A 17,190-nucleotide genomic window follows, 5' to 3' on the forward strand; every position below is an offset into this window, starting at 1 on the left:
AAGTCGTTACTGTTGGTTGCTCTTGCAAGGAAAATATGGTTACAAGTGTTGAGTTTGTTTTACCTCAAGGACTTGAAAGTGAAATGGACGTGCTGAAATCTTGCACTGAAAAAATCGTGAAAGCAGTGAAAATGAAATAATGAGTTCTGCACGAAATAGTTGCTACGGTTTTTGTTCGATTCTGGGTATGTGGAGGTAGGTTGATGACATTTGAAACACATGAGAAGGTTTTGAAGGTTATGTTTTGTATCGATTCGTCGCAGGCCGTTTCTTTTAAACTGAGAGAATTTGAAGAAATTTTAATTTTTTTTTGTCACGCACAATGTTTTTATATTTTTTATTTTCATATTTCAGAGAAAATTCTTGTGTAATAGGCACAAGCTGTTAATGGAAAACTGTTTTGCTTGCTTGCTACTCCAGAAAAAGATACAATTATTTTTTAGGCGTGGACAATGCAGCCTTCCTTTGCAGGTCAAGGTGAATTCGAACGTCTTTAAGAATTATCAATGACTTCATTTCGGAAATAAATAAATACATATATGTTGGTTAAAAATAGTGTTTCAAAAACTAAAGTTAAAAGCAAAAAGTACGTCATCGTAATTGAATTTACATTTGTAACAAATACTATTTTTTTATTTGCATTTAAAACAAATTTAATACCAATGCCTCCTATCAAAAAGGCTACAAAGTCTAAAAATAAAAACACCAAATCACATTAATATTCTTGTGCATTGAAGGCTATATTAATAAATTTAACTACATAAGAAAGAAGAAGCACCATTTTTAGTTAAAATTGAGAATTATAGCAGCTTCATTAATTTTTAACGAATACTTATTGTCAGTAGAAGGGGACTAAGAAGTTACGAAATATAAATGAATAAATACTGCATATTTAAAAAATGTTAAAGGAACGATTTTAAATCAATCAAGTCTAGATTCCAAAGTGTCCAAATCAAGTCTATTTAGACTTTTCAGGAAGTTTCTTTTAATGTCCCAAAGTGGAAAATTAGATCATAATTTTTGTTTGAATTTTTCTGGAATGTCACCTGATGTTTTCGTAAACATGCATTCCGTTAAATCAGTTATTTCTGTAAAATTATATAACATTTTTGTGTTCTTAGAAATTAGTTTCCCTTGAAACCGCGGTTTGGGAAACTGAATGATGAAACTTAATTCGTAAATTAGAGTAAAATCATATAAATATTTAAGAGAAAATTGTAATGTCGTAATTTCAAGTAGCATATTTTATTATATATTGTTGTCAGTGGAATTATTCATACATTTTAATCTTTAAAAGTATCCTTGTAAAACTATCCCGATTTTCCCCCACGTCGCATCTCACAAGGCTGCTGTTAAGCATTCTGCAGCTCGGTGCAAGGTGTGCTAGTCATAAATTTGCTGCCCGGTGCCTCCTGTCCACTAATACCTAAACTCTAACCACAGTACCTAAACTCTAAAAATTTTCCCATCGCTAAATTTTGCTAATCGATGCTTCTCTAAATTCTAAAAATTTTGCCACCCCTAAATTCGGCTGCCCTATGCGGCCGCATCGATTGCACCAACTCTAGAGTCGGCCCTAACGTTTCGTCTTATTTATACGAACTAGCATCTGTAACTTCTCTGCAAGCTTTTTCAGTAAAAAAAGAATATAAAATACTTATAATTTCTAAATTCAGGTGTAGTACCTAAGATCCCAGGTTATATACATGAGGATACCACTAGATTAGAAATGACGATAATATTAAAGATGTAAACTATAAAACAGACACTATAAACAAGTCATGTAGTATATAATACGAACATAAGAAATACGAAAAAAATCTTAAATGGCAGCTTTCTCAGTCTTATTTTATAGCATGAAATCGCTAATAGCAGCCCGGCTAGTTAAAAAGTTTACTTACATTATATTAAGTATTTAACAATGATTATGTTCAGATTTAGGAGTAATTAATTTGTAAACGCTTAAAAGTTTAATTCAGTCTCAGTTCCTTTTCAAGTTGAAATCAAAAGGACTTTTAAGAGGTGAGAAAAAAATAAAAATGTTCCAGTAACAAACTCTTAAGCCAAAGTCTAAATCCCCCATAGATATTAATAGTACAAAAGCTTCTATAATTTCATCTCAAAAGATCGAAAAGCCATTTTCAAACCAAAGCTGGAGTTCTAACAAATAATTGAATAAATAAATAAAATAAAAGTAAGTTAGTGAATTGAGTCGTCGGTATAAAAGACACACGCGTTATCTTAATTTCAATGACTAAGTTGTTCTAGGTGAGGAAATCAGATAAATCTCACTCGCACTTTTGAAAATAACCAGAATGTATATCCACCCAATGGCATGAAAATGTAAACCTCATTGTTATTAGAGGCAAACCAAATCGTAGTGAAACATTTCTCTCTGTTTTTCAATTATCTATTGGAGCAATGCTACCCAGACTTTTAGCATTACGACCCACTTACATAATCGTTTCGAAAAAGATGTAAGAGCGAAAAGAAAGTCTTACAAGAAAACACTATTATAACTAAATAGTAACGATAAAATACACGTAATTATTAAAATCATCTAATGTTTTTAAATTAATTAATAATAAAAACCAATATTCTTAACTATATAATAAAACAATTATTCGAAAGCTGCTGCAACCACACTTGTCTGGCCACTCACACTTTGGAAATCTCTGTATTTTAAGAGCTTTTACTGTCAAACTAATTAGTTTCCCCTCTCGATCTCCTGCAATTGAAATATAAACTTTATAATATATTAACATTTCGATATTGTTTTGCATATTATCATAATTAATAATTGCATTTTATATTCTAGATTATACTATTTAGTGCACTTATAATTTTTATAATTAACAATTAAGTAGAAAAAAATTAATTGTACAACTGAGAGGGATGGGAAATATACATTTATAGAGCTAAATAACGAATATCAGATGCTTGGGATTGAAAACAGTCTCCCTGATTCGGGCCTTATTAAAATAGCTAAGGATCCTAGGCACAGCGTTGTTTCATAAACTTCAGCGTCTCCTTTCTTTGTTTTTAAGAACATTATGGGTAATTATAAAATTATTTTAGGAACAGGCCCTAAGTTCAAGTCAAGTACGTCCAAGTTGTAACCAAGCACTGCTGATAAAACTTCTCTTTCAAATAATTCTAAGTTACAACTTGCTTCAAAAAGACAAAATTTGAAAAAGTGCGATGAAGAATCGGTAAAGTTAGGAATTGTTTTAGAGCTTGAAAGCTTTCTGATCTCAAAATATAGCTTCTCATTATTATTTTACAGCGGATTAAGACGTTGAGGTCTTAGTCACTTTTCATGATTAAAACAAGAAAAGATATGCTGTGAACACAAACCTCAGTAAATAATTAATACTACTAACTTAAATTTAATTATGCTGTATGCAAACAAGTGAAAGTTTTGCCCACCTCATTTTTGCTTCTTGCAGCTGACTTAGTGATGCAACAGCATTGGATTTCAAACATATTGTTACGTTTTTCTCTTCTTCTGACACCAGCTGTTGCATTATTTCTCTTCCTCTTCACGTTAAGATACGGGTTCGTGTTGATTTGGAGTGAATAATGACGACACTCGATGAAGTATCGAAACACACTTTATTTACCAATACTGATCAGGACAGCTTTAAAGTCACGTTTTACAGTCGTCGAAAATCTACTGTAAACACGTTGACACGATCAGCGACACAGCCTTCACACTGTCAGGCTATCACGGTGGAGACAGCTTCCTGCAAAGCAACCGACTCTGAATTCAGGAGTACAGCTCTCAACTCTGCTCGGTCGTTCTCGGAACTCCACGTACTCTCGAGACTCTCCACGCTACAACTCGCGATGCACTCGACGATACACAAGAGTATAGCTCTCGACTCAGCACAGTCTAAGACAAAACTCGGCGATGGACTAATTCGCGATGCACTAAAAGACTCTCTCGATGCACTCGATGACCAACTCGGCGCTAGACTTCGAGACACTCGCTCAATGACTGACTATCAGCTCGCTAGACGAGGCACACACACTGACTGACTGCGGACCAGCAGGGTTTATATAGCTTTCTGCTTGTGTTAGAGAACATTCTGGGCTAAACCGGTAAGAATACGTTCCAGAAAGTTCTCCATTCGTCCATAGTATATCGCCAATTTTGCCGCCAAATGGGCGATTTCTCGCCAAATGTGGCAACCCTGCCTTTCCTTGCCATTTTTATGGCAACCCTAAAACTGCTTTGCGGGGAAGCTATCTCACCGCGCCTGTACATTTCGTAGCAATATTTATGTATTTTAATATCTCATTTAAATGTATTATTTAGAGAAAGCTTTTTTTTTTTTTTATTTCAGGAAGAATAAAGAAATTGTTGAAGAACTTGCGTCAAGCGCCCCTTCAGACTCAGATCGAGTCCTTGATATGCTCGATGGCGAAGAGAGTTGGAGAGCGTTCTATGACCACCCTTTAACCGCTGCCACAACTGCCATGTTGAATATCGGAGGTTCAGGATCCGAGGAACAGAACTCTGCTATGGGACTTCTATGTGAATATTACAAACTGCCCCTGGAGAAAATGGATAAAGCTATTGTGGATAAATATGGAGCCCTACCCGACTTTTGGACGTAAGTATCATCTCTAATCACAAATGTTTTACAAAATATTTGCGAAATTGATTCCAGCTCTGTCAAATAAGTTATTTTGCCATCAGGGTTCAATTAAATTTTAGGAATTTTATCGAAAGAATCATAAATTCTCATTAAAAGATAGATATACTTCATGGTGACTTCGTTTAAAATCTAAATGATTGGTTCTATAAATTTGAGCTTACAGTGCTAAAATTTTATGCCATCATTAAAGCTTTGAAAGCTTACTGTTTTCCCTAATTTGATAAACCTTTTGTAAGCTTTTGATGCATACGTAAAATATGGGGCATAGTGCTTGAAAAGTTATTTGCTCATTATGAATTTCGGCTGTAGAATTTCAACGAAAATGCATAAAAACACAGTAAGTGCCTAAATTGATGCAGTTTTACCTAAAAGTAGAATTGTAAATGAAACTGTAACTATAAATTTATTTAAAAAATAGGAATGTTTCTTCGCGTAAAATTCAACAAAATGTGCTAAGATGTAAGATGCTAAGAAAACACTTATGTGTAGAAATAAAATATGTTCGCATATTAAGTACAAAGTCTGCACTAAAAACGAAATAAAAATAAGAATTATATTATGAACTGGTGTTGGCATGATATGTAAATTTTAACACCGATTTCTAGCGTGCAGGCCGCTTTTTCCAATATTAAAGGAATCTGTGGTATTAAAAAAATTTCGACAATTTTCCGCTGAATTTTTAGCATATAAAAAGCGGTTTGTTACTGGTTCTCAAGAATGGAATGCTTTTCTGCATAGGAATAAAAGCTCATTCTAAAGAATAGCTTAAAAATGTCATTTTTTTCAAACCTAAAGGGTAATGCAGTTCTCCCTGTTACACTTTTGCAGAGATAGTAATTGCAGAGAGTTGTAGTAAATAACGAAAGCTGTAAAGCTATATAACCTTAACATCATAGCGAGTTTTATATGAAATTCATTGCTGAGACATTAGTTTCTTTGCATTTTTAAAAACACTCTTTTAAGATCATTTCAAAACTTCATGCGATGAATTTTAACAAAACTTTAAAACTGCAGAAGAAAATTAAAGCAAGTAGGAGTATTAATCTTGAAGAGATAAACTTTAAAATGTGGGATTCAATTCGCTTCTCAGAAAAGTAAAAAATAAGGCTTTAGGGCAGACTTTCTTTTCCTTCCGTTCTTATAATGAGTCAGTTGTCGGTGTTTATCACGTGACATGATGCTGACAAAAGTTTCAAAATAAGCAGGAGTAGTGGCAGTTAATTATTTTAAAGATCAGTTTCAGACTTTAAGCATGTGATGAACAAAACATGTTTCCTTTCCATTCACTGAACATTTAAACATAGGTAATTGATCAAATAGAGTTCAAGGTATTTTCAGCCTTTTTTTGTAACGAAGACAGACCTCCCAGAAGGCCAATAAACTGAAAATTTAGAAATGAATGACTGATTAACTTCAGATTCTTTATTTTAAAATTCATTGCGATGCAAATTCCATTCCATTCCATTAAAGGCGCCTTTTGGCTCAACTTACACGTAAAATGAAATGCATGAAGTTAAAATGTCCACTAAGCCTTTTTTTTTAAACTCCTATTATTAACTCACACTCTCCCTATATCTTGTTCAAATTTTCAATCGTTAATAAAATACTCTTTATTCATCCACTCAAGTTCAAATACATTTTTATAAATACATTTTTTTAAACTTGTAGTGGATGGCGCTTGATGTAAATACAGTTTTTTCGTATTAATTGTTTTTTGGTATTTAGTCTTTTTTTAAATTTTTTTTTGTTGACATATTTTTTATGTATATTTTCTCTTTGCTTTCTTTTCTCCCACGTTTTGTACCACGACGTTTTCGCCTTGCGTTGTTTTCTCCGTGACGTTTTCATCCGCAATGTTTTCGCCGGCCACCTTAATATATATATGAGTCAATTTTATTATTTTTTTTTTTTTATTTTGTATTATTTTCAGTTTAGTTTACATAATTGAAGTTTCTTTTAATTTTAATGTACTCCTTTTGGCAATTCCTTTCCTGGAGGAGAAATTGGTTAGGGAGTTCATAAAGAAGAAAAAATAGTTTTTCATTTTAGTTCCTTTTTAATTTTTATTATTTTTGGCCTAGCAGCATATGCACAAATTCGTCTCTGCTTTATTAAAAAATCATTTTTTTAAATTCTTTTTGGACTATTTTGAGATATACATTCTAAATAAAAGTAATTATGGGTAAATTAATAAGCCTATGACTGGCGCTAATATATATGTGTATGTATATAAATACAGTACGAATATATATATATTAGTTGTGTAGAAGTTGCTATTCGCTTTACTGTAAATTATTTATTAACTTTATAACTTGCTGTGTAAGTCTTTCTTTCTCTTTTATGACTCATGATTACTTATCCATTTTATGACATGTAATTAATTTCTCGTTTTATGACTAATTTTTTTCATTTTTTATGCTGACCTCTTGGCTCTAAAACAGAAGCATAGCCTACACTTTTATTGTTTGGGATTTCTCTGTGAACCCCGTTATTAATTTTACAGTTTTGCCTTTAATCGTAATTGTATATTATTGTATTAATTTATGACACACATGCTCTTTATTATGATAATATGAAATGAAGCTTAGAATAGTGATATTCTCTCAAACATTGACTTGCATGAAAACATGAAATTGCTGTTTTAAATGACACTTCATCGACCCCATCACTTCAATAACGCGATCCTTGAGAAAGTAGGTTGTTAATTTTAACAATCTGTGACCTTTTTGCTGTCTTCTTGTACCCCAAGGGTAATGTTGCAAATTTTGTACTGATATCTGTGTTTAATTAGTGATTTCCTTCCCCGCGGAAAAAAAAAAAAAAAAAAAAAAAAAAGGAAAGCTCACAATGAGATCAATTTTAATTACATTGGAGAAAGTATTTTAAATGAGTTTCGTCTGAGCCATTGGATTTGTTTCTTTGCTTAGTTCTGCTTTTATAAAGTTTATTCCTCCTAGACTCACTTTTTAAATGAGATTTACTGGTGTTTCTTGCATAAATTAAAAATCTTTCTATGCACACAATTTAATCTCTGCCCAGTCAGAAATATACGCAAATTCATTGAATTTCAGTACGCACATTCCCAGCTTTACGGGTTTGGAACAGTTAACGGCCTAGCAGGATTCTCATGGATTTTTATATGTGTAACATCATTCATCTGCTTAGGCAAAAACATTACTCAGTCTATTTTTTACTCAGTCAGGTTTACATTACTCAGTCTATTTTTTACTCAGTCAGGTTTACATTACTCAGTCCAGTTTTTACACAGTCAGGTTTACATTACTCAGTCCATTTTTTACTCAGTCAGGTTAACATTACTCAGTCTATTTTTTACTCAGTCAGGTTTACATTACTCAGTCTATTTTTTACTCAGTCAGGTTTACATTACTCAGTCAGTCATAATATTACTCAGTCAGGTTTTTTTCTCTCACAAATTAATTACCTTTTCTTTTTTGCAGTATACTGAGGCTAGAATTGTTTCAGTTTAATTCATAAGAGGGAGGAATCTCAACAGTTTTTAGCCTGCCAGACCCTTTTGTGTTTAAAGGTCTTCTGCGAATCGCTGAGCAACTTTCAACAATACAAATTTCTTTATTTTGCCTTCAGCAAATTAATTTATGCAGTATTTAATAGTATTATGTGATACATTATAAGCGTTTACAAAAGTTTCGTGCATCCTCAAACAAGAGAATATCGACCCACCGAGACGTCTTTATATACAGTTTGAAAAGTTCTGTCGTCTTAGATGACACAGCCACAAGTCCATATTTTCAAAGGAGAAAATAATCACGAAAGTCGGAAAAATTTAGAGCTCCTAATTAAAAAATTAACTTTGTATTGCATCTGTAATTGCATATGTAATGACCTTATTTCTTTCGGAAGTGTATTACCTTGTTTACGCTGTTTGGTGATTTTGGAAAATTATCAAAAATTCAGAAATTGGACCCCAAAACCTTTTTGGAATTTAATGAATGTAGGTTGTGCTTCCGATGAATTTTTCTTCTAACAAAATGATGTTTCCTGTATATCATAACGATACAGGTTTTTTTTCATGTAACTTTGTAAGGAATTATCTCATTTCCCTCATCCGTACGCTCGTACTATAAATGGTTAACGTATCCAAATTGTAACGGAAAGATCCGTGTTTCGAATCACTGCGGGGGCACAGTTAGTGTTTCACGCTTCCCGCACCGAGAAAAATAATAGTCTGTACCACTTAGCAATGAATTAAGAAACTGTCCAACATCCCAAGAGTACGTCTTCAAAAATGTGGAAACGCGAGTTTATGCGAAAACTGAAGACTGCTTTTATTTTATTTTACAACATAGTAACTTTCAACAAAGTTTTGTATGTTGTAAGTGGAAAGAAAGATATTGACTATGAATTCTTACACTGAATTTATAGCAAGACTTCGCTCACCGAATTGAAGAAGATTTGTCTACAGTTTAATGAGACGAAGAAGAGCCATAAATGTTTCCAACGAATATGCGAAAGTGAAAATCTTCTGGAGGACTGAAATTTGAAGGTATTCGCAAATTCTTACGGGGAAGTCATACACTAAAGATCAGTTTTTACAGAGTGGTGTTTTGAGTGAGACACACTTGAAGAACTTTAGAAGGAATTGATTATCAATGAGGGGAATGATACTAAATCAGGGGATAATCTTAATACGATATGCGGCAATAATCTTAAGCAAGAAGATTATTTCGGATTAAAAAATTCAATATAATAAATAAACAAGCTACCAAAGAGACGTTTTTCATTCATAATTTGTATATGTATTATGAAAAAAGGTATTTAATTCATGAGATTTACAATATATAATAAATTGATAATTTTTTATAAACATTTGCACCATTACTGTAATCAGTATTAACAACACTATACATATTATATACCTTGGGGCATAATAATAATAATTTAACAACAAATACCCCCTCTCCAATTTAATTTTTAGCAATATATTTTACAGACTTTCAGACGCGGCAGATTTCTTTCAAAATTTTCGATTAAAAAGAAAAGAAAAAAAAAAAAAAGCAAGAGAAATCGATTTTGAGAAAACGTTCTTGAAAATGATATATAGTCTTAACCCCTCTAAGAGTTTAACATTAAAAAAGGGGCAGGCATTTGAGGAATTAAAAATATATATATGTAAAACCCGCAACTTAAATAAAAATAGTGTCTAGTGCTGCCGTATCATAAATACAAACTTTTACTGTCGAATGAAATCAATGCTCAGATCAAAAGGAATTTCTATTTTGGAAGTTGAACGTTGTTAAACGTAAAATGTTGAAAACAGAAGAATATCAAAATATAAATTTTATTCCTGAAAAAGAAGGACCTCTAACTGATCGTCCTCGAAACTGACAGAGATTGATTCAAATTCTATACCAAACTAAGGTTGCTTTTTTGCCTATATTAAACGTATATTATCGTTTACAAAATAAATAAATAAAATAAAATAAAATTAAAAATTAAAAATTTTTTAAAAAATCCTGCGTATAGACGTCTCCTATCTGTATGTTACTATAAAATTGCATTGCCTAGCGTTTTCCTTTCGAATGAACTACGATGAACGCAAATTTTAGATTCTGCGGTAGAGCTTTTATAGTAAAGCGCCAGAGGAGGCACCTATTTTATTCATGACACTCATGATATAAAGTAGCCCACCAATGACCCGAGCAGTAAAGTCACTGAACGCTGGTAGTTCGACCCAGGCTAAAACGGTATTGAGTAACACTTCTATAATACTGTAGTAAAAATAACTTTAAAGCAGGATTTATTTATTTATTTATTTATTTTTTTTTTTTTTTTTTTTTTTTTTGCCGTTGCGAACTGAAAACAACAAACTCCTAGAACAGGTTTTTCTTCAAAGTAGTTTAAAAAAAATACTACGCGAAAGTAAAATTTCACTTGTACTTTGTATGCCGCAGACATTTTATTTCCAGTAAACTGCAAAATTAGGGCAGAGAGAGGTATTACGTGTCATCTCATGCGACTTGCAATGAAATTCACTACATAATGATTTTAGTCTGAAAGATGCGCAAGCAAATGCAGCAGGATATTCAAATCTTCCGACTGAAAATCCTGCTAGCCGAGACTATAGGAAAGCAATTAGTTTTCCAGTTTATATTTTAAGTACTTTCGTAATGGGTCGACTTAGTCAAAATGAGGCTTAGGTTATTAGCCTTGAATGTTTCAAACGATAAAAAAGTGTAAAATGAATGACTACCCACGCACGTAGTTCATAACTGTGGGCGCTGATTGGTAGATAAGGGGTGACGATATGTGGGTGGAGTCCTCTGTGATCTGCTCTCATGTAAAAGTGGGTGGGAAAGAACGCCAATTATTGGAGCATTCATTCGTTTGACATTAGAGACCACGCCTTGCCCTGAGGGTAGAAACCGAGTATGAACTGCCAATATTGCAGCTGGAAATCGCATTGGGTTAATCTCAATGACCGCGCCTGCAGTTATCATTACGTCATCCTTTACGTCAGGCATACGACATCCGCACTGCTTCATTCGCTGTGAGGTCGACCACCACCTAAAATTTCTAGTTCAAAAAAAGATAGGCATGCTAATTGTTATTTTCCAAAGCAATGTGCTCTCTAAATTCAAAGTTACATATTGAATATTAGAGTAACACATATTAAATACAGATTATAAATTATTGTTATTAATACATTATCATTAATAATATCAGATTACAGATTTTTAATTCAGAGGAAAAAATTAAATATTTTCTAAAAATTAAATGTTCCCTTTATATACATTTCAACATGCACGTTTTATTTAATTTAATCCAATAAATACTAAGGTGTATATATATTTGGCTTTTGCATGATGTTGAAACTTCATTTTATCTTGCCCTTAAATTGAAATATGTATTAAAAATTAAATTGATGCCTGTTTGAAAGTCGTTGTTTAACAGTTAAGCAGTTAAGCATTGGCTCCTGGTGGCTGAACAGATTGACAGTATAAAGCTTTCGTGAATTTCCCCCACTTTAACAGAAGACGAACAAGTTTCTCTCAAAAAGTTCTTCATGAAAGCACGCCCTATCTTAGGCAGATATCCTTCATGTATGTACTTCACCAAATTTAACCAACCAATCACTCTTTCCAATGGGTGACTTTTTATAATTAATATTTTTCATAATTAATTTATAATTAATATTCAATAACACAAATTAGCCTACCGAAATATTGCATCCTTCGCCCATTCTATTTTGATTAGAATGTAAAGCAATATTCCAATCGTGGTACTTTTTCACTATAACTGTTTACTTTTAAAAAAAATATCGTTATCAAATGGGGCTTTTGTAAAGCAATTTTTCTGCTGCTTCTGTTTATTTCGCTGAACCAGTTCGCTGAAAAATTAAATATATTTACACTGCTCATAAATTACATTAAAAGAATCTGTGACAAGTTTACAAGAATTAACTTTAAACTTTATTTCATAAAATTGCCTCTTGAGCAATTATGCCTTACGACCAAAATAAGGGGACTTTTATGCTAAACTTTAATTTGACGCAACTTAAGAGAGGAAGTAGAAAAGTCAAAAAGTCATTGCATGCGCAAATTTATTTTTTCGCAGTTTTTATCTGAAGATAAACTGCGCAAGACTCTTTAACTCCAGCCAAAATACTGCTTTCTTCGAGAACCATTTCAAAGAATACTTTCATTACGTTAAAATAACAATGATAATGATGATGGTGGTGATTACGGTGATTATGAGCGGGACAAAATTAATAATATTTTTATCCTCTTTAACAAAGCTTATCTACTCGTCTGCCTGCAGATATGATAACAGCACTGCCCCTTTAAACTTTCTTGACTTGTTTGCATTCAGAGAGTTTTCACCAACACAGGTGGTTATATGCATCAAAATATCTGTGAGTGTACAAAAGCAAAAACAACCTGAATCAAAGTAATTTTCAGGGCTTGAGAAAAGTAATACGTTCATTTACAAAGATAAACACACTTATAAAAATACAATTCCGTAGAAAATCGATACAGAAATGTATTTAGTCGTCAACGGTACATTGAGGTTAACGCGCATAAGTTTATCAGATTTTCTAAACTTATTCTACGCTGTGTGTTCTACTTGAAATCATTTCAAAAACTGAAATCTAAATCAGAAATAAGAAAGTACAATTTCAGTTTCTTGAAGTTTTTAATGAATTTTGAAGTTTTATACAATGAGACATTTACAATTAAATTTTTAATGTATCTATGCATTTCCATGAATTAAGTAATCCATATAAAAACAAAAAGTTCGTCAGTTGATGCAAAGGGGTATAGCAAGTGCAGGAGAGAATGATGAACATCCCAGCTGAAGCGGAAGAGCTGAACATCTGAATTCTAAGCATATTCTTTTAAAGAAATGGAGAAGTTTTATATCATGTCTTCTTTATATCATGTAATGGCTAATGCGCAGAACACTGAGTTGTAAGTTGTAAGTATAGCTAGAGGAAAGAGGAAGGGGATCAGCAGACTTTTTGGAAGACACCTTTTGTAATTTTATTTTTTGAAAAATTTTTGATTTTTGCTTTTTAATTAATTTTGTTTATTACTTAATTAATTTTTAGCTATTACATTTGCAACTAAAGAAACTAAAAATGTAAAATTATAAAGCTGTAACATTTCCCTGTCATGCCAGAATTCAAATTTTCACAATAACGTACATCAGTGATTTTTTTTTTTGGGGGGGGGGGTGCTTATTTGGTTATACCGCGCCAGCTGAGTCTCAGAAGCCCACTGTACAGTATAATCTGAAAAAAACATATTGCTTTCTCTTTTCCTACAACGCATGATTCATCATAATTCTTTTAAATTCTTATCACGTATTTAAAACCAATGAATTTTTCAAACACTGTTGAAAAACTCTTATTGCATTATTAATGCGTGTTTAATCTATAGGTGTAAAGCCCACCTCAATTGTTACTAGCCATATGTGATGAATGTTGACAGGAAATGGAGGACATTTGAAACTTAATTTTTAATTAGTTGAACTTATAAGAAGTCAAATACTTTTTGACATTTTAAAATATTATCCCCCTATTCTTTGAATGCCTTCTGTTTTTAGATCTATGGTTTATCTTTGATTCTATTGTATGATTCGATTACTAATTGTTTATAGTATTGAGAACAAATTCATAGAAATTGTGGGAAGAAAAATCATGACGAGAAATAGTTTTTGAGGAATTAAAAGAAATAAATTACTTTCTATGCGCCGCCCAAAAGGTATAGTGATTAGGGGATGCTGACTGTGATACCGAAAGGTCCGGGCTCGAATACCGAAGAAGGCATGGATGTTTGAAAACCCTGCACTTAAGAAAAAAATATTACACGTTTCAATTGGAAAAGTATTTATTTAAAGTAAGGCATACACATATTCTTATTCTTGTTACAGTAAAGGACTTTGAATTGAACTCAGATAGCAGAACTATCTCAGCATCTGGAGTCAATGAACCTGACCCATTAGCACAGATGATAAAAGCAAACAACTCTGAAACGACGTCAGTCGTGTGATCGTTTTGCTACTTGAATCATTATTTCAATCAGAATAACAGTACTCTATCTTCATCGTTTTTAAAATTAATTTTCTCCTCCCGAGAGAGATGCTAATCGTTTCCCATTGATTTTTTTATAAATAAATTTAATTAGCAAGAAATCCTCAAAAGTATAGTTTAAAAAAGTCTTAATTTTTAAAAATTAAAAGAGAAAATAAGTAGAATTTGTGTCAACAATTGAATAATTGAGTTTAACTTCAGGCTTTTAATGAGAACGTTGAAGAACTTCGGAAACAGGAAGCTACGCCTATTCCATGTCAGCTGCAGACTAACCTTCAGTTGGAACACCCACTTTCATTAACACACAGTGATCTTGATACAGTTGCTTTCGTTCTTTCAATTTCATCCCCCCCGGGGTCGATTTTTTTTAATATCCCTAAACTTTAATATTACAAAGGCTAAGTGCGGTTATTAAAGCCGATGCCACTCAGATACCTATATCCTTATCCCTCAACCACACTTTTCTTTCTTATTTCTTCAACAAAGCGCCATCAACACACTTTCACTGCTTTGTGTAACATTTGTGCATTCATAAGAAAACTAAATTTCACTTGTATAATCTAATTCCAACAATGGGAGAAGTCCGGTTGAAATAAAATTCAGTATTACCAGAATTCAAATCATGATAGCATTTTTCTATATTATTTTAACACTATTACCAAGTTTTCTTTCATTCTGAAATGAAAAATTTTAGTTGGTTTATTCACAGAGGAGAGATGTTTTTCATGTCATATCTGTTACCTTGTATGTTTCCTACCTCTTGCTTGCAGGCTTTTAAGTTTTCAAAAGTGTATAATCATTTTCAATTTGGGAAGTTGTAGAGACTTTAGATATTTTTTGAAAGCAAGAGATATGAAAAATGAGCAACGCTTTTGCCGGGACTCGAACCACGGGCCTCTTGAATACGTGCCGAGCGTGCTGACCACTACACTACGAAGGCATGCTAAGAAGGCGGGAGAAATACCTTATATACTTCTCCTTTTAAAGGGCGACTGGGGATTAGGGGAGCCAATCGCCAAATCCTGGTGGTGGAGAACCATTATCCACCACCCTTTTTTAGTTCGGGTGTCACTGTAGAGACATTAGGTAATTTCGAAGCAGGAGATGTGGAAAATGAGCAATGCTCTCGCCGGGACTCGAGCCACGGGCCTCTCGAATACGCGTCGAGCGTGCTGACCACTACACTACGAAGGTATGCTAAGAAGGCGGGAGAAATACCTTATAAAGTAAAGAAAGACTCTTTAAGTTTTTAAATTACATTATTTATTTCTAGGTTTTTAGTGACATGATAGGATGAAATTAATGAAAGTCAGTTTCTGTGTATGAATGTATATGGATGATAAATTTTCACAGAAGTAAAGCAATAAATTGCACTTGTAAAATTTCTATTTTGTCCAACGATTCGGGATCAGAAAGTTTTGAGCCACAAAGAAGAGTCTTTGCAGATTTTCAATCTGCTTTTCGCAGGCGAAATAATCGACAACTTAATAAGAAATAGGAGACTGTGCCTTCTAAAAAATATTAAAATGGAACTGCTACCTAAGGGGTTACTGTAAAATGTATGTGAGATATCCAAACGTAAAATATTTCCTTTATATCGAATAACCTTCAAATTCTATTTATTTCAGGAAACGTTTTAGACACACACACACACAAAAAAAAAAAAAAAAAAAAAAAAAAAAAAAAAAAAAAACAGTTATAAAGATCTCGTCTGCGAAAATTAATACTCATGCTATTGGAAAAAAAAAAAAAAAAAAAAAAAAAAAAAATGGAACGTTAATATTTTCCGTCACCATCTTTCCTGAAAACTATAATCATAAATTTATTTAAGAATCTATTTTGCAATCCTCCTCCTTCTTTTTAGACACGTGAGTCAGTATTTGCCGCTCATTTTTTGTTTTGGTTTAACCTTGAAATGGAAATAGATGCTACAAATCTGCCTCTGATACTATTCATCATTACTACGTTTACCTACTTCTGTAGACCAGTCTAGGAGATAAAGACAGTCCTTTCTCTCAATATTTCCTTTTCCAACTTTTTTTAGCTTCATTCCTCTGCACTCAGGTAGAGGTCAAGGTTTGGTGACCAAGCTTTCAAGAAGTACAGTAGACTTTGCAAGACGTGGTTACCCAATTTCCGCTCTACGCAATTCGTGTATGTACCTCTGTTTATAAAGTCGTGAGTCGAATTCTAAATGGTCGTTTTGCACTTTGACATAGATGGGCGGATCTTACAGCTTTCGATTTTAAAATTCTGTAGCTGCTTTGAAGCCCGTGTTTGAAACCGCTTTATAAATTAACCTTAGGCTAAAAAAATATCTCTGATTCCAAAGCCTCTGAAATCAAGTTTTATGCTGCTGAGTAATGCAATTTCCCATAAAATCAACTATACGCTCGTCAGATAGCATAAATAAACTTGCTGTGAAATGGTAGCCTACTCAACTGAATTGTGATCATCTGCTGTAATAAAATTTTCCGTTTTTTGGTAATAATTGAGAATTCAGTGTTATGTTATAGTATAATAACAGCATAAAAGTATAATCCACATTACATATGTCTAGCTGTAATATATGTCTAGCATATAACCATGTCTAGCTATTTCGTCACCTAATGCACGGCCGTGTTGTATAGCACACATAAAAACTTTGAAATTTTTTTAGATTTGTTGCCTTGTTAGTGTTCATCTGCGTCAAGTCTGTTACTTATCCCCACCACGCTGGCCCATTCTTAAATAAATTAGTGTACGCACAGTGATAAGTAACAGCAGATTTATGAAGTTGGGGGCTAACCTCACCTCAACGTTTGTGGACTCTTCCTTTTAAGGAAAGTGTTTATTATAATCTTTTTAAACTTAATTATCCCAAAATTTGAATACCACCTTGGAAAGTGCGACTCTTCACTACTATAACTTGCGAAATCTCATAAATGTTCCTGTGGCAATAATTACGTGGAG

At 32.9% G+C, this 17,190-nt stretch overlaps 1 protein-coding gene across 3 annotated transcripts in view; it reads left to right on the forward strand.

The window, feature by feature from the left end:
- LOC118188230 (protein grainyhead-like) overlaps window positions 1-17,190 on the forward strand; it is a 285,114-nt gene that overhangs the window by 46,242 nt on the left and 221,682 nt on the right. For all 3 annotated transcript variants that reach the window (XM_085806975.1, XM_085806973.1, XM_085806974.1), the window contains one exon: window positions 4,350-4,619. In XM_085806975.1, coding sequence (XP_085663101.1) covers window positions 4,417-4,619 — 203 coding nt within the window. In that variant the 5' untranslated portion in view covers window positions 4,350-4,416. The remainder of the gene's footprint in view (window positions 1-4,349; window positions 4,620-17,190) is intronic.

The sequence above is a fragment of the Stegodyphus dumicola genome, chromosome X1, assembly GCF_044657685.1.
Source record: "Stegodyphus dumicola isolate Sdum_Otavi_A_Nest chromosome X1, ASM4465768v1".
Taxonomy (NCBI): Eukaryota; Metazoa; Arthropoda; class Arachnida; order Araneae; family Eresidae; genus Stegodyphus; species Stegodyphus dumicola.